At 42.1% G+C, this 13,184-nt stretch overlaps 2 protein-coding genes across 5 annotated transcripts in view; one reads left to right on the top strand and one right to left on the bottom strand.

Annotated features, from left to right (window-relative positions):
* Positions 1-11,986, bottom strand: part of BTD (biotinidase) — a 42,239-nt gene extending 30,253 nt beyond the window's left edge. The window contains exon 1 of one of the 3 annotated variants that reach the window (XM_027549339.1): positions 11,599-11,986. Coding sequence is in view for 1 of the 3 variants with exons in the window: in XM_027549331.1 (XP_027405132.1) it covers positions 8,593-8,603 (11 nt within the window). In the remaining 2 variants the exon portion in view is untranslated. Of the gene's footprint in view, positions 1-8,592; positions 9,307-11,598 lie in introns of those variants that run through there. The other 2 variants (XM_027549348.1, XM_027549331.1) reach the window with 2 other exon arrangements.
* The window catches only part of HACL1 (2-hydroxyacyl-CoA lyase 1), a 39,831-nt gene continuing 38,124 nt past the window's right edge, over positions 11,478-13,184 (top strand). The window contains exons 1-2 of one of the 2 annotated variants that reach the window (XM_027549311.1): positions 11,478-11,963; positions 12,153-12,257. In XM_027549311.1, coding sequence (XP_027405112.1) covers positions 11,874-11,963; positions 12,153-12,257 — 195 coding nt within the window. In that variant the 5' untranslated portion in view covers positions 11,478-11,873. The remainder of the gene's footprint in view (positions 11,964-12,152; positions 12,258-13,184) is intronic. The other variant, XM_027549317.1, reaches the window with a different exon arrangement.

Raw genomic sequence — 13,184 nt, 5'->3', positions numbered from 1 at the left:
CTTGAAAAAATACATATAGGATAAACTGCCAACCAAGAGGTGATTTTAAAAATATGGCAAATAAACTGACAATAATCCTTTAATAGGACAGCTGGATCCAGAGACTGGATTGAACTCAGGTTCTATCCTTTGGGGATGACTATGCATGGTAGTATGTTCTTTTGGCATGAGACGTGTGTCTGACTCTATTTTTATGATCTTAGAACAAACCATCAATCCTTAATGCCTTTTTCTATTCATTTAGAATTGCAATGCTGGTAGTCTATTATTTCATTTTCCTTCATTAATTGTAGTGGTTTTTATAAAGAGATATTTTATCTATTATTTGGTTATCTAATGGTACAGTTCATATAGCAAAGACAGGATAAATGCTAGATTCTCTCTCTCAATCTTTTTAAAATCAGTTTTCAAGACAAGTAACTTATTATCTGAAGGTGACTAATTTTTTAAAAATATTATAAATTCAAGGATTTGAACATATTTCATGGGTTTTTTCCATTGCAATTATTATCATTATAGAAACTCATCCTTGACTCATAGTAGCCTTTTCGAGTCAGCCCTTGATTCCTCTTGACATCACTCTAATAGTTTTTGACACCTTCTTTGTAATTTAACACTAAAAGATGTCCCAAGCTTACTGTATACATTTCCTGGCTCAGAGTTGGAAGTGGCCATTTCTCCAAGAAGTCTTGGGCACAAAAACTGGTTCTTTGAAAGGACTAATGAAATAAACAAGACTGCATCAAGATAGATCAAGGAGAAAAGTAACAAAAACACATGTACATGTACATGAAAAACTAAACAGGAGCACACTTGTGATTACAACGGAGATCACAGAACTGATTACTGGATGCTCTGGTACAAATATGTGTTAAAAGGATATCTGGATGAAAATGCCAAGTTTTTTAGGAAAATAAAGCTTGCCAAAACCAAGTTCAAAAAGGATAGGAAAATGAAGCAGACCAATTTCCCAAGAAAAATTAAATTATCAAAGACTCTCTCTAAAAGCACCAATCCTGGTATATTTTTCAGTAGAATTCTCCCAAACATCCAAGTAAAGATACATACTGTATCTTTTTTATACAAACATATTTAAACATAAATATTGTATACAAACTATTCTAAAACTTTTTAAAGGACAGTATAAGTATAACCTTGATACCCAAGCTAGATAAGGATAGTTCAAGACAGGAAAATAACGGTTGACTTTCATTCTTAAACATAAATGCAGGAAGCTTAAATAAAAATAATAGCAAACTTAATTAAGCAATGTTTACATCATGACCAAGTAGGATTTATCAAAGAATGATGAATCATTTAATATGAGAAAGCATATCAACTCAATTCACCACATTAACACATTAAAGGAAATTAAAATGTCACATATCAGTGCTTCTTATCTATACTGTATTGGAGGTCTTAGCCTGTGCAATAAGATAAGAAAAAGAAGAAGTATATATGCAAAGGAGAAATGCAGATGGTCCACAAGCACCTGAAAAGATGTTCAACATCACTAAACATCAGGAAAATGCAAATCAAAACCACAATGAGATATCACCTCATACCTATCAGAATGGCTAGCATCAAAAAATACAAATACAAACGTTGGTGAGAATGTGGAGAAAAGGAACCTGTGCACATTATTGATGGGAATGTAAATTGGTGCAGCCACTGAGGAAAACAGCAGGGAGGTTCCTCAAAAAATAAAAATGAAACTAGCAAGTGATCCAGCAATTTCACTCCTGGGCATAGATATAATGCTAATTCAAAAAGACACACGCACCCTAATGTTCACAGCAGCACTGTTTACAATTGCTAAGATTTGGAACCAACCTAAGTATCCGTCAATAGATGAATGGACAGAGAAGACACACAGAAAGCAATACTACCCAGTCATATCAAAGAATGAAATACCTTACATGTGCAATCTAAAAAACATAAAAAACTAGCAGATATAACAAAAAAGCAGCAGACGCATAGAGACAGAGAACAAACCAGGGGTTACCACTGGAGAGAGTGAAGAAGGAGGGGGCATTAAGTGGTACAAACTATTATGTACAAAGTCAGTCACAAGGATATATTGTACAGCAGAGGGAACATAGCTAATATGTAATAATAACTATGAATGGAGTACAGCCTTTAAAAAATATTTTAAAATAATTGAGGAATGTTAAAAAATACAAAATATAAAAGATATAAGGACAAAAAAAAAGACACAGAACTTTCATGAATATGACATGCTTATCAACAAAGTCACCCAAGAGAATCTATGAGCTAATTATAGTTAACAAGAAAATATAGTAAAGTAGTTAGATTTGGGACCAGCACATGAAAATTAATTGCATTCTAATACACTGACCCCTCCAAAAAAACTAGAAAATGCAAATAACCAAATAGTAAGATACTTAGACATAAACATAATAAAAGATTTTTATTAAAGATTGAGAAAAAATAAAATAAATGGAGAGACATATATCATGCTTATGTTAAAACAGACTTAATATAAAGATACTGTTCTATCCAAGTTAATTTATGAACAATGTAATTCCAATTAGAATCTCAGAGTATTTCATGGAACTCGATAAACTGATTTTATAATTTACACAAAAGAGAAAAAGGCCAAGAATAAACCCAGTGGCAGGATAATGGCCCCACAGAGAGGTTCACATCCCAATCCCTAGAAGTTGTGAATATGTGGAAAGGGGGAATTAAGTTTGCTGATAAACTGACTGAAATAGGGAGATTACCCTGGATTGTCCAGGTAAACTCAGCATAGTCACACAGCCCTTAGGAACAGAGAAGCAGGAGAACCTGAGTGAGTAGGACTTGGCCTGACACTGCTCACTTTGAAGATGGAGCCAAGAATGTGAGAGGCCTCCCGAGGCTGGAAGGAGAAAGGCGTGGATTCTCCCCTAGAGACTCCAGAAAGGACTGTGGTCCTGCCAACGCCTTGATGTTTTATCCCAGTGAACCCTGTGTCAGATGTCTTAACTACAGAACTCTTAAAATGATAAATTTATGTTGTTTTAAGCCATTCGGTTTGTTACGGCAGTGGCAGGAAACTAATTACATTAGGTGAGATGGTTTCAAAATGACAAAGTAGAACAACTTATCCTACCAACATAAAGGCTTATTTCAAAAATGTAGAAATTAAGATAGGATTGGACTGGATTGGGGTAGGAAAAGAACAGAGAGTCTAGAGACAGGCCAACATGCATGGCAACTTGATAAATAACCTAATGGATCACTGGGAAAAGAATGAAGTACACTATCAAAGACGCTTGGACAACAGGTATTTTAGTAAACTGACTATACAAACGGCTAGAAATTCTTCTCTCTCTGTTCATGTTCCTTTATCATGAAACACTAATGCCATCCCACTCAGAGTCTTAGCTCCACTTGTAATGCACTTTGGCTAATGGGATGTTAGCAAACGTAGGCACACAGAGGCTTTCACGGTGGGATTTGTCCCCTTTTGCAAACTGCTGCCAAACAAAGAAGCTCAGGGAAGCTTACTGAATGATGAAAGATACATGTGCAGTGAGGATAAGCCTGCCACCCCTGGGGATATGCAGTCAACCTCCAGGGGCAGAGTGACCTTGCTAACTAGCAACTGACCACAGATAATGAAGAAGCCCAGTTGAGCCCAGCCTCACAGGATTACAAATTAAATAAGTGGTGGTTGCTTTAAGTCACTGAGTTTTAGAATGGTTAATTACACAGCAAAATCTAATTGATATAGACATATTATGTATCATTTGGGGAAAAAATACTGAATTGCTACTTGTCATCATATATAAAAATCAATTTCAGGTAGACCATGAAGCTTAAATACATATATATATATATATATAAAACATATATATATAATATTTATAATACTTGTAAAATATACATATAAATATATATAAATACATTTATATATATAAAACCTAAACTTTAAATAAAAACACACCAAAAAAATTCCTTACAACTTCAGTTTACGGAAAGTCTTTCTCAAGCAAGATACGAAGAGATAAAACATAAAGGAAAGGAACTGTCAGTTGTGGGAATTCCCTGGTGGCCCAGTGGTTAGGACGTCACACTTCCACTGCAGGGGATGTGGGTTCAATCCCTCATTAGGGAACTAAGACCCCATAAGTGGTGCAACTCAGCCGAAAACAAAGGAAAATAAAACAGAATAATTATCAGTTGTGACCACACACCAAGAAAACCACAAAATTCTGTACATCAAAAGTAACTATGTGCTATGTGCTAAGTCGCTTCAGTCCTGTCTGACTCTTTGCAAACCATGGAATGTAGCCTGCTTTCTCTGTCCATGGGATGCTCCAGGCAAGAATACTGGAGTGGGCTGCCACGTCCTTATCCAAAAGGAACTATAAACAAAGTTAAAAGACAAAGAATAAGCATCCAGAATATATTTTTAAAAAATCTATAAAATAAATAAGAAAAAGATAAACAATAAAGAACAGGACAAAAGATATAAACAGGTAATTCACAGAAGAAAACCCAAGGATAAATCCAAACACATAACTGTGTTAGGTAGTTAGAACAGGAAAAAGGAGTCCAGAATGGTGGTGGCTAGAAGACAAGGAAGGGAAAAGCCCACGAAAATAGAACAAAGGAAGGTCTGAGGACCTGAGTGAGGACCTCAGGTAGAACAAACAGCACTCGTGGCTAGCCCAGTTTACACAGGGCAGGCCTAGGGCGAGGAAAAGACATATAAAAAGAGGAGCCAAAGGGCTGGGGGTCTCTCTCCCACGGGCGCGCTCTCTCTCTCTTCCCTTCACGTCTTTTAGGTCGGTATACGCTCACACCTCGAGGATGTATTTTCCTTTATTTTCTAAATAAAACTGAGCTGTAACACGGAGCTGTAACACTGTAGAGAGCTGTGACACACTGAGGGCTTTAACATCCATTGCTTCAAATTTTTGTTGTGATGAGACAGAACCGAGGAAATCACACACTCCCTTGACAGGATGCTCCAGGCAAGAATAATGGAGTGGGTTGCCATATCCTTATCCAAAAGTAACTATAAGCAAAGTTAAAAGACAAAGAATAAGTATCCAGAATATATAAAAACATCTATAAAACAATAAGAAAAAGATACACAATCAATAAAGAACAGGACAAAAGATATAAATGGGTAAATCACAGAAGAAAACCCAAGGATAAATCCAAATATGTAACTATGTAATCTATATCTGTGTGTGCGTGTGTGTGTTAGTTGCTTAGCTGTGTCCGATTCTGTGCAACCCCATAGACTGTAGCCCACAAGGCCCCTCTGTCCATGGGATTCTTCAGGCAAGAACACTGGAGTGGGCTGCCATTTCCTTCTCCAAAAGGAACTATAGATAGAAAGAAAGTCAAGTCGCTCAGTCGTGTCCGAGTCTTTGCGACCCCATGAACTAGCCTACCAGACTCCTCCATCCATGGAGTTTTCCAGGCAAGAGTACTGGAGTGGGAATCTATATCTAGATATGGAAATGGAAATGAAAATCCATTTCACAACTATAAAATTGGAAAAAAAAATTTTTAATTCCACAATTGAGGATGCAGAAAAAGGGGAGTTCTTATATATAGAAGTCAGGGGTATAAATTGGTACAGGAAGTTTAGAGATCAATTTTTCTAGTAAAACTGATGATGACCTGCCCAAGTTAAAGCAGTCATCTAGCTAGAGGAAACCACACATCTTGTAAACAATGGGGGGTCCTTGGACAGACAAAGAAAAGCAAGAATCTAACCAGACTAACAGGAAACTACACGTTGGGGGTGGTAAGTGTCCTGGAGGCAGACAAAGAAAGGTGGGAAAAGGCAAGAATCGCCAGTGTCTGAATGTAACCTTCTGTTCACTATGCCCTCATTACAGTAAAATTAGCCTTGCAAATAAGATATTCCCATCATGCACCAATGCCATGACATTTCTGATTAAGGCTAAATAAGGACAGAAATGCCTCCTCCCTAAGGAAGGCAGAGCTAGGAAGAAACTCAGAGAATACAATGATCCCCAGACCCCTGCCTCCCCAGTGAACGTTCTATCCCTTCATTTCTACACTCCATAAACCAGCCTGCCAAAGAAACTCAGTGCAGTTACTCACCTGAGACTGCCTGCTCTTGCCTTGAGAGCATCCTTTCCCTTAAATAAATCCTCACTTTGCTTTCATGACCTTCCTAGCTCATCTCTGAATTCCTTCTGCAACGAAACAAGAACCTACCTTCTGATAACACCTCTAGATACAAACGCATACAAGTTCACTCATACGCACGAGGAGACACGCAAGAACGTTCAGGGAAAAATGCTTATAACACCAAAAAGCTTAAAACAGCCCAAATGCCGTTGCCTAAAGAATGGACATGTGGGAATGATAAACACTGAAGTCAAGTAGTGGCCACCACTATGGCACGGGGGCAGATGTGATGGGGGAGGAAACACAGACTCTGCCCTATTTGTAATGTATTTCTTAAACTAGGGCCGGGTACCTGGGTGTCTATTAATCTCTCTTCTTATTCATGTGTCTGAAAGATGTCATAAATGACATTAAGTATATATATATAAAACATATAAAATCAAAAATATAAATTATAAATGTATAAAAAAGAAAGTGAATAAAACAATACATCACAGCTAAGCTGTAAACAGAAACTCAAAGGTCACAATGCAGAAAAAAGTTTAAGGGCTTGCGTTCCTCATCATGAAGATGTCCCTCACCTCGGGTTATACCTCAGTTCAACTCCAAACCCTGGGAATCATTCAGAGTTTACCCTGGAGCTGACACAGACTAGATTAGAAGCAAAAGAAAACAATACAGGGACCTCCCTGGTGGTCCAGGGGCCAGGACTCTGTGCTCCCAATGCAGAGCGCCTGGGTTCACCCTTTGGTCAGGGAACGAGACCCCACATGCCGCAGGAAGATCACAGATCCCATGCAGCAGAACTAAGACCTGGCACAGTCAAACGAGTAAATGAAATAAGTTTTTAAAAATATGATACAATATAAAAAGCTAAAGGAAGGGGCTCAAATGAAGGCTGGTGGTGAAACAGAAGAAACACATGAAAACAGAAAACATTTTAAACACTGATAACCATGTTTCATAGGTGAGGGCTGCTGATGCCCTAGCCCACAGACCACTCCCAACTGTGGAGTTCCAGCATATGGAGACATTCTATATTACGACTTCTAAGCCATCTGAAATAAACCACTTATGTCCTCACAGCATGACCTATAGTTGTCACCATTTCTGGTGCATTTTCCAAAAAATAGACACCTTATCAGTGATCTAATAATTGCTGATGTCAAACCCCATATTTGTTTAAAACAAAACAAAGCTCCTTCAGTTTCTGCCCCCGGAGTGCTTCCACTCCAGTTCTGGGTCTTGCTGAGTCTCATTGGCATTAAAAAACAAAGCAAAGGTGAAGAGCCTGCAGACCAAGGGCAGGGATCCAACCACTCTCTATGTCACACAGCAACTGGGAAAAACTCCCAGTCCCTGTCTGCCAGTGACAGCCATTAAATCTGGCCCTGCTGGTTCAATAATGAAGTTGCTTCTCACTGGCTTCACTTCAGACCTATTTCTGAGATTCGGTACAGTTCATAAGCTTAATGAGAAGCAAACAAAATTAATTTAACCTGCTTTATTCAAAGAACCATTTGATGTAGTTTTCAAGTTTGGTTTAAAAAAGAGTGTTCTACATAGACTTCCTTTTGGGTTATTGTTGCTTTTGTTTGTATTTAAGATACTCAGTTTCAGTTTTCTCCTCTGTTTCAGTCAATTTTATTTTATTTTCAGCCATTCTATAATGCATCATGCTGCTGCTGTGGCTGCTGCTAAGTCGCTTCAGTCATGTCCGACTCTGTTCGACCCCACAGACAGCAGCTCACCAGGCTCCCCCGTTCCTGGGATTCTCCAGGCAAGAACACTGGAGTGGGTTGCCATTTCCTTCTCCAACGCATGAAAGTGAGAAGTGAAAGTGAAGTCACTCAGTCGTGTCCGACTCTTATCGACCCCATGGACTGAAGCCTACCAGGCTCCTCCGTCCATGGGATTTTCCAGGCAAGAGTACTGGAGTGGGATGCCATTGCCTTCTCCAATAATGCATCATAAATAATCCCAATTCATTTCTTCACACAATAACCAAACACTTCACATTTTGATAAAATATGCCTACGAGAATATTTCTTACAGGTTCAGTTAGTGTTATGCTTTCAAATAATCACATGGATTTTCAGTGTCCTTGTTAGTTTACTAAAGTTAAAACACAATATCATAATTCTGGGGCCTAAGAAGTTCCTGGGGTTCCCTGGCAGCTCGGTGGTAAAGAAGCCACCTGCAGTGTAGGATCTCAGGTCTCGAGCTCACAAATAGAGTAACCAGTATGAAAACTCTCTGATGACTGACTCTGCTCTTTGGATAGCATGTTATCATTACTCCACCCTTTTCTTTTAAAAAACAAACAAACTAGACTTACTCCTCCTTTGGCCTCCTTCCACCAATAAACAAGGCAAAACAAACAAAATTTCAATAAAATATCCAACAAATAAAATTCCATGCCTACCACCAATTTAAATAGTAAACGACGTGGTTAATGCTTACAGTGTCTGCATAAAGGCCTTGGATAAGTTACTGAAGAATCCTGGAATCTGCTCACTGCCATTGGATTGAAGGCAGTTGCTCCAAGTGCCTGCAAATCTTGGAGGGAGACTCTCAGTACTTCTGCTGAATCATGAGACCCAAGTTCACCATGGAATGTTATGCCCTGTACTCAAAGGTGTAAAGGTGAAACAAGTTTCAACAGACTCATCGACTTCTCCCCCAGCTAAAGGGCAGAGTCTACTCAGTTGAGAATTTATCCTTTTGCACAATGTTAATCTGAATTCAGGGGGTTTGTTCCAATTCATAGTTCAGTTTTCACACTATACTGAGTGATTCTGTCAGTGAATCTTTTGGGACACCAGTGAACCCAAGTCCATGAACTGACTAACCACCACCTACACATTCTGTGCTATTAATGTCAAACTAGCCTTGAACCCAAAAATCCAAATTAAGCATCAGTATTTGATAATAGGCAAGCACACGTTTAATTATTAACTCATGCGTGCAGCATGAGTATGGAGCTGGTGCTTCTCAAGTCAGGCTGCAAATCAAATTTAGATAGCAGCTTTAAAAAAAACACAGGTGACTAATTTGTCCTAAGATGCTGATTCAGAAGATGTGGGGTAGGCCCAAGCAACTGTATATTTAAAAAAACTTTCCAGGAACTTCCCTGGTGGTGCAGTGATTAAGACTACTTCCTGGTTGATGAACTAAGATGCCACATGCTTGACTGTGTGCTATGTCGCTTCAGTTGCGTCCGACTCTTTGTGACCCCATGGACTGTAGCCCGCCAGACTCCTCTGTCCATGGGATTCTCCAGGCAAGAATACTGGAGTGAGTTGCCATGCCCTCCTCCAGGGGATCTTCCTGACCCAGGGATCGAACCCAGATCTCTTACATTCCCTCATTGGCAGTCAGGTTCTTTACCACTAGCCCCACCTGGGAAGCCCAAGATTCCACAGGATGCTGGGGAACGAAGCCCTCAAGCCACAATTACTGAGCACTCCCGCTGTAACTAGAGAGAAGCCCACATGCCCACAACAAGGAAGCTTCATGGCGCAACCAAGACCTGACACAGCCAAAAATAAATATTTTTAAAAATAAAAGGCTTTCCACGCAATTCTGATGCTTGGGGGTAGAAACTGTCACATAGGTGCTGACAGAAACAATCCCACACGATAGAGAGATGAAGGGTCAATGCTTCTCAAACAGGGGCAGGGGACATTGTGCCAAGGATTATTCAAAGACACACAAAGAACATTTTGTGTTCAAAGTTGGCATCTTTCCGGAATGCCAACTTTCATAGGTATTTTAAAATGTCATTTGTATTTCGGTGGCTACAAGTGTCATTTAAGAGCTGTACATTTAAGTATATGTTTACCTCAATTAAAAAGATCACTTTTATATTAAAATATGGGCAGATTCTGGAATACAATGCAAGATCTGCTTTTATTTTTTAGATGAACTCTAAAACTTTAAAGAAATCTCCCTCTTAGATGGGCTACATTAGGCTGGGTCCCCATACCCAAAGATGCAGCCATTCTCATTCCTTTGCTTAGAATAGGAGTTAGGACTTGAAATGCAAGGGGAAACCTTTTTGGAAGAGCTCAAGGAGTTTAGGAATTCTTTCATTTCCAAAGTTTCTCATTCATTTCATTACCCAGGACCCACTCTCCTTGCTTCCGGCTTCTTTGCCTGTTTTAAGCCGCTCAGTTGTGTCTGACTCTTTGCGACTCCATGGACTGTAGCCCACCAGGCTCCTCTGTCCACGGGGATTCTCCAGGTAAGAACACTGGAGTGTATTGTCTTGCCCTCCTCTGGGGGATCTTCCCCACCCAGGGATCAAACCCCTCTCTTCTGTCTCCTGCATGGGCAGATGGTTCTTTACCACTAGTGCCACCTGGGAAGCTGCTCTGGTTTCTTTCCTTCCCACATATTACTAGTCTTTCTGCTTTAAAACACTTCAAATCCTCAACAACTTAAAGTTCCACTCTTCCTCATGATGTGAGAAGTTCTGTTTGCTACTAAGCAGGTAGTCTAATGCCCCTGAGGCCCTGGCATCATGAACCACACACTGTAAAGACATTTTCACTCAAAAATGCATTTTAAAAGGTTGTCTTCCTGTGATAAACCATGATAGAAAAGAGTATGAAAAATAAGTGTGTACGTAGAGGCAGAACTGAATCACTTCGCTGTACAGCAGAAATTAACACTGTAAATCAATAAATACTTCATCACTTTTTTTTTTTTTTTTTTACAAAAAGGTTCTCAGCTGCAGGAGCTGGTTATAATGAGAGGCTGACTCTGAAGATTCAAAACTCTCCCCACCATTTCCTGACTTCACTGTAAAGGCAGGGTGAAGGGTTATTAGCAACGATTACAGAAAATAACCGTTAGAAGTTAACTAGGCTCAAGGGGCCCTTCTTATCTCTTGTGGTCAAAGGGCGGAAGGGTGAAGGGAGCGCAAGACGTCTGGTCCAATGGCTCTGGGCAAGTTACTTCAGCTGTCGCTGGGAGATTCGGTGTCGTAGTCTAAGTTAAAGAGTACGCATCCGCCTACGGATTTAACTAGTTGGCATTCATCTTTAAGGATTGCAAAGTTACGAACGTATCCATCAAATAAGCGTGTACGTCAAAGCCTAGAATACAAGGGGACAAGGGGACGCGGGGACACGACCACACAACGCAAAAAAAAAGCCGCATCGACCAAAATCCGGCGCCAACCCACCACTCGCGTCCCAGCAAAACCCGCGCTCAGCCCCGGAACCACGCCCCTTTCTGCCGCGGCCCCGCCCCTGACCCCGCTTCCGCCGAGCTCTGCGCAGGCCCCACCCGCCCTGCCGCGTTCCGAAAAAGCTGCGGGGCGGGGCCGCGAGTGCGCGCCACGCCCCCTTCTGCAGCGGCCCGCGCCTGCTTCCCCCTCCGCCCAGACTCTGCGCAGGCGCCACCCGTTCCGAAAAGGCTCTAGGTGGTAGGCTGAGGCCCAAGACCCCACTGCGGGCCCACCTCTCACGCGCTCGGCGGAGGCCTCCGCCTCCTCCTGACTGACGCTCCGCGGGTTCCGTGAAGGGCGGGCCGGGGAGAAGGGCCGGCCCTGACAGGAAAGAGTGTTTACCCGGCGCCTCAGCGCCAGTGGGCTGGCTGCAGCCCCGCTCTCCGCCCCTCTTTAAAGGTGCCGATCGCTCCCCTCGTCCCTCAGAGGAGCGGCCTCACGGTTGGTGTCCTCAGGGGTGCCTTGACAGGGTGACTCCGCGCTAGCCTGCTGTCCGCTGCGGTGGAAGATGTCGGAAAGTAACCTGGCGGCGCTCAGTGACGGGCTTGAGGGGCAGGTGTCCGGGGCGCGAGTCATCGCCCAGGCCCTGAAAACCCAGGTGTGAGACCTGCCAGCCGCAGAGAGCCCTACGGAAGCCCGACGGGGCCGCTGCGTTGTCTTGGAAACGGGAAAGCGGCGGGATGGGGAGGTGGGCAGAAGGGAGGTTTGCGGGAGGTTTTCTTTTTACCGCCTCGGTAGGGCGGGCTGGGGTCCCGGCCTCATTCCTCTGCTTTTGGCCGCCCCCCAGGACGTGAATTACATGTTCGGCATCGTAGGCATCCCGGTGACCGAAATCGCCCTTGCTGCGCAGGAGGTGGGCATCAGATACATCGGGATGAGGAATGAGCAGGCAGTAAGTATGGACTCAGAGCCCAGCGGGTTCTCGGGGATGAGTAACAGTGATGACAGATAATTGACTGCAGACAGTAGCTGCTTACCGCTCACTCCTCTAATACTTTACGCTTATCAATCACAACGCTCCTGGGAGCCAAGACCGATTGTTAGTCGTCATTGCAGATGAGAACAATGAGGCTCCAGTTAAAAATAAATAAATATAAAGTAAAATTATTAAAAGAGAGATGACCGCCCCCCCCCCCCCCGCCCACACACACACACACAGAAGTGAAGAAACTTGCTCAAGGAGACAGCTGGTATTGGCGGAACCAGGATTTGAACCCAGGTGTTCTCGTTCTGGAGTCCTTGCTCTTACAACTACAAAGTATGAAGCTCTGCCAGGTCTACAGTGTCAGAATCAGAAGGGACAGCCACCTGGTCTGAATCCTGGCCCCCTGTGCTTCATTCCTATAACTAGCTATTGTTGTGTGTCTGTTTCTGTGTATTATTTGCCTCGTCTGACTTCCCTATTAGGCTGTGAGTTCCAGGGGGTCACAAATACGTATTTCTTCTTCGCACATCTGTATCCCCAGTTTATCCGTGGGGCCTGCCCATGATAGTACCTGCAACATGAATGGGGAAAGGTCACGTCTCAGGTTGTGTAGTAGGTGGCTCTGCAAGGTGACAGGCATCACAAAGGATAAAGCCATGACTGAACTCCAGAGATGTCCCAAGACCCAGGCCAGTGCTCATTCCACCTCATCACATTGCCACCGTTCTTAGAGGCTTATTTGGAAGCCCAAGAAAGGAAGTTAGGACGTTTTGTCTCCCCGTCTCATTTCTTCCTAAAGGGCATTTAGCATTTTCCCAGGTTATCTTTTGTGTTTAGCACCTTCCCCCTCTTTTATAATGAGCTGGAGTACAGTTTAAAAATAAAAACTAACCA

This window comes from Bos indicus x Bos taurus, chromosome 1 (assembly GCF_003369695.1).
Source record: "Bos indicus x Bos taurus breed Angus x Brahman F1 hybrid chromosome 1, Bos_hybrid_MaternalHap_v2.0, whole genome shotgun sequence".
NCBI classification, from domain to species: domain Eukaryota; kingdom Metazoa; phylum Chordata; class Mammalia; order Artiodactyla; family Bovidae; genus Bos; species Bos indicus x Bos taurus.
The sequence above is the reverse complement of the archived record's forward strand: the minus strand, read 5'-3'. Positions and strand labels throughout refer to the sequence as shown.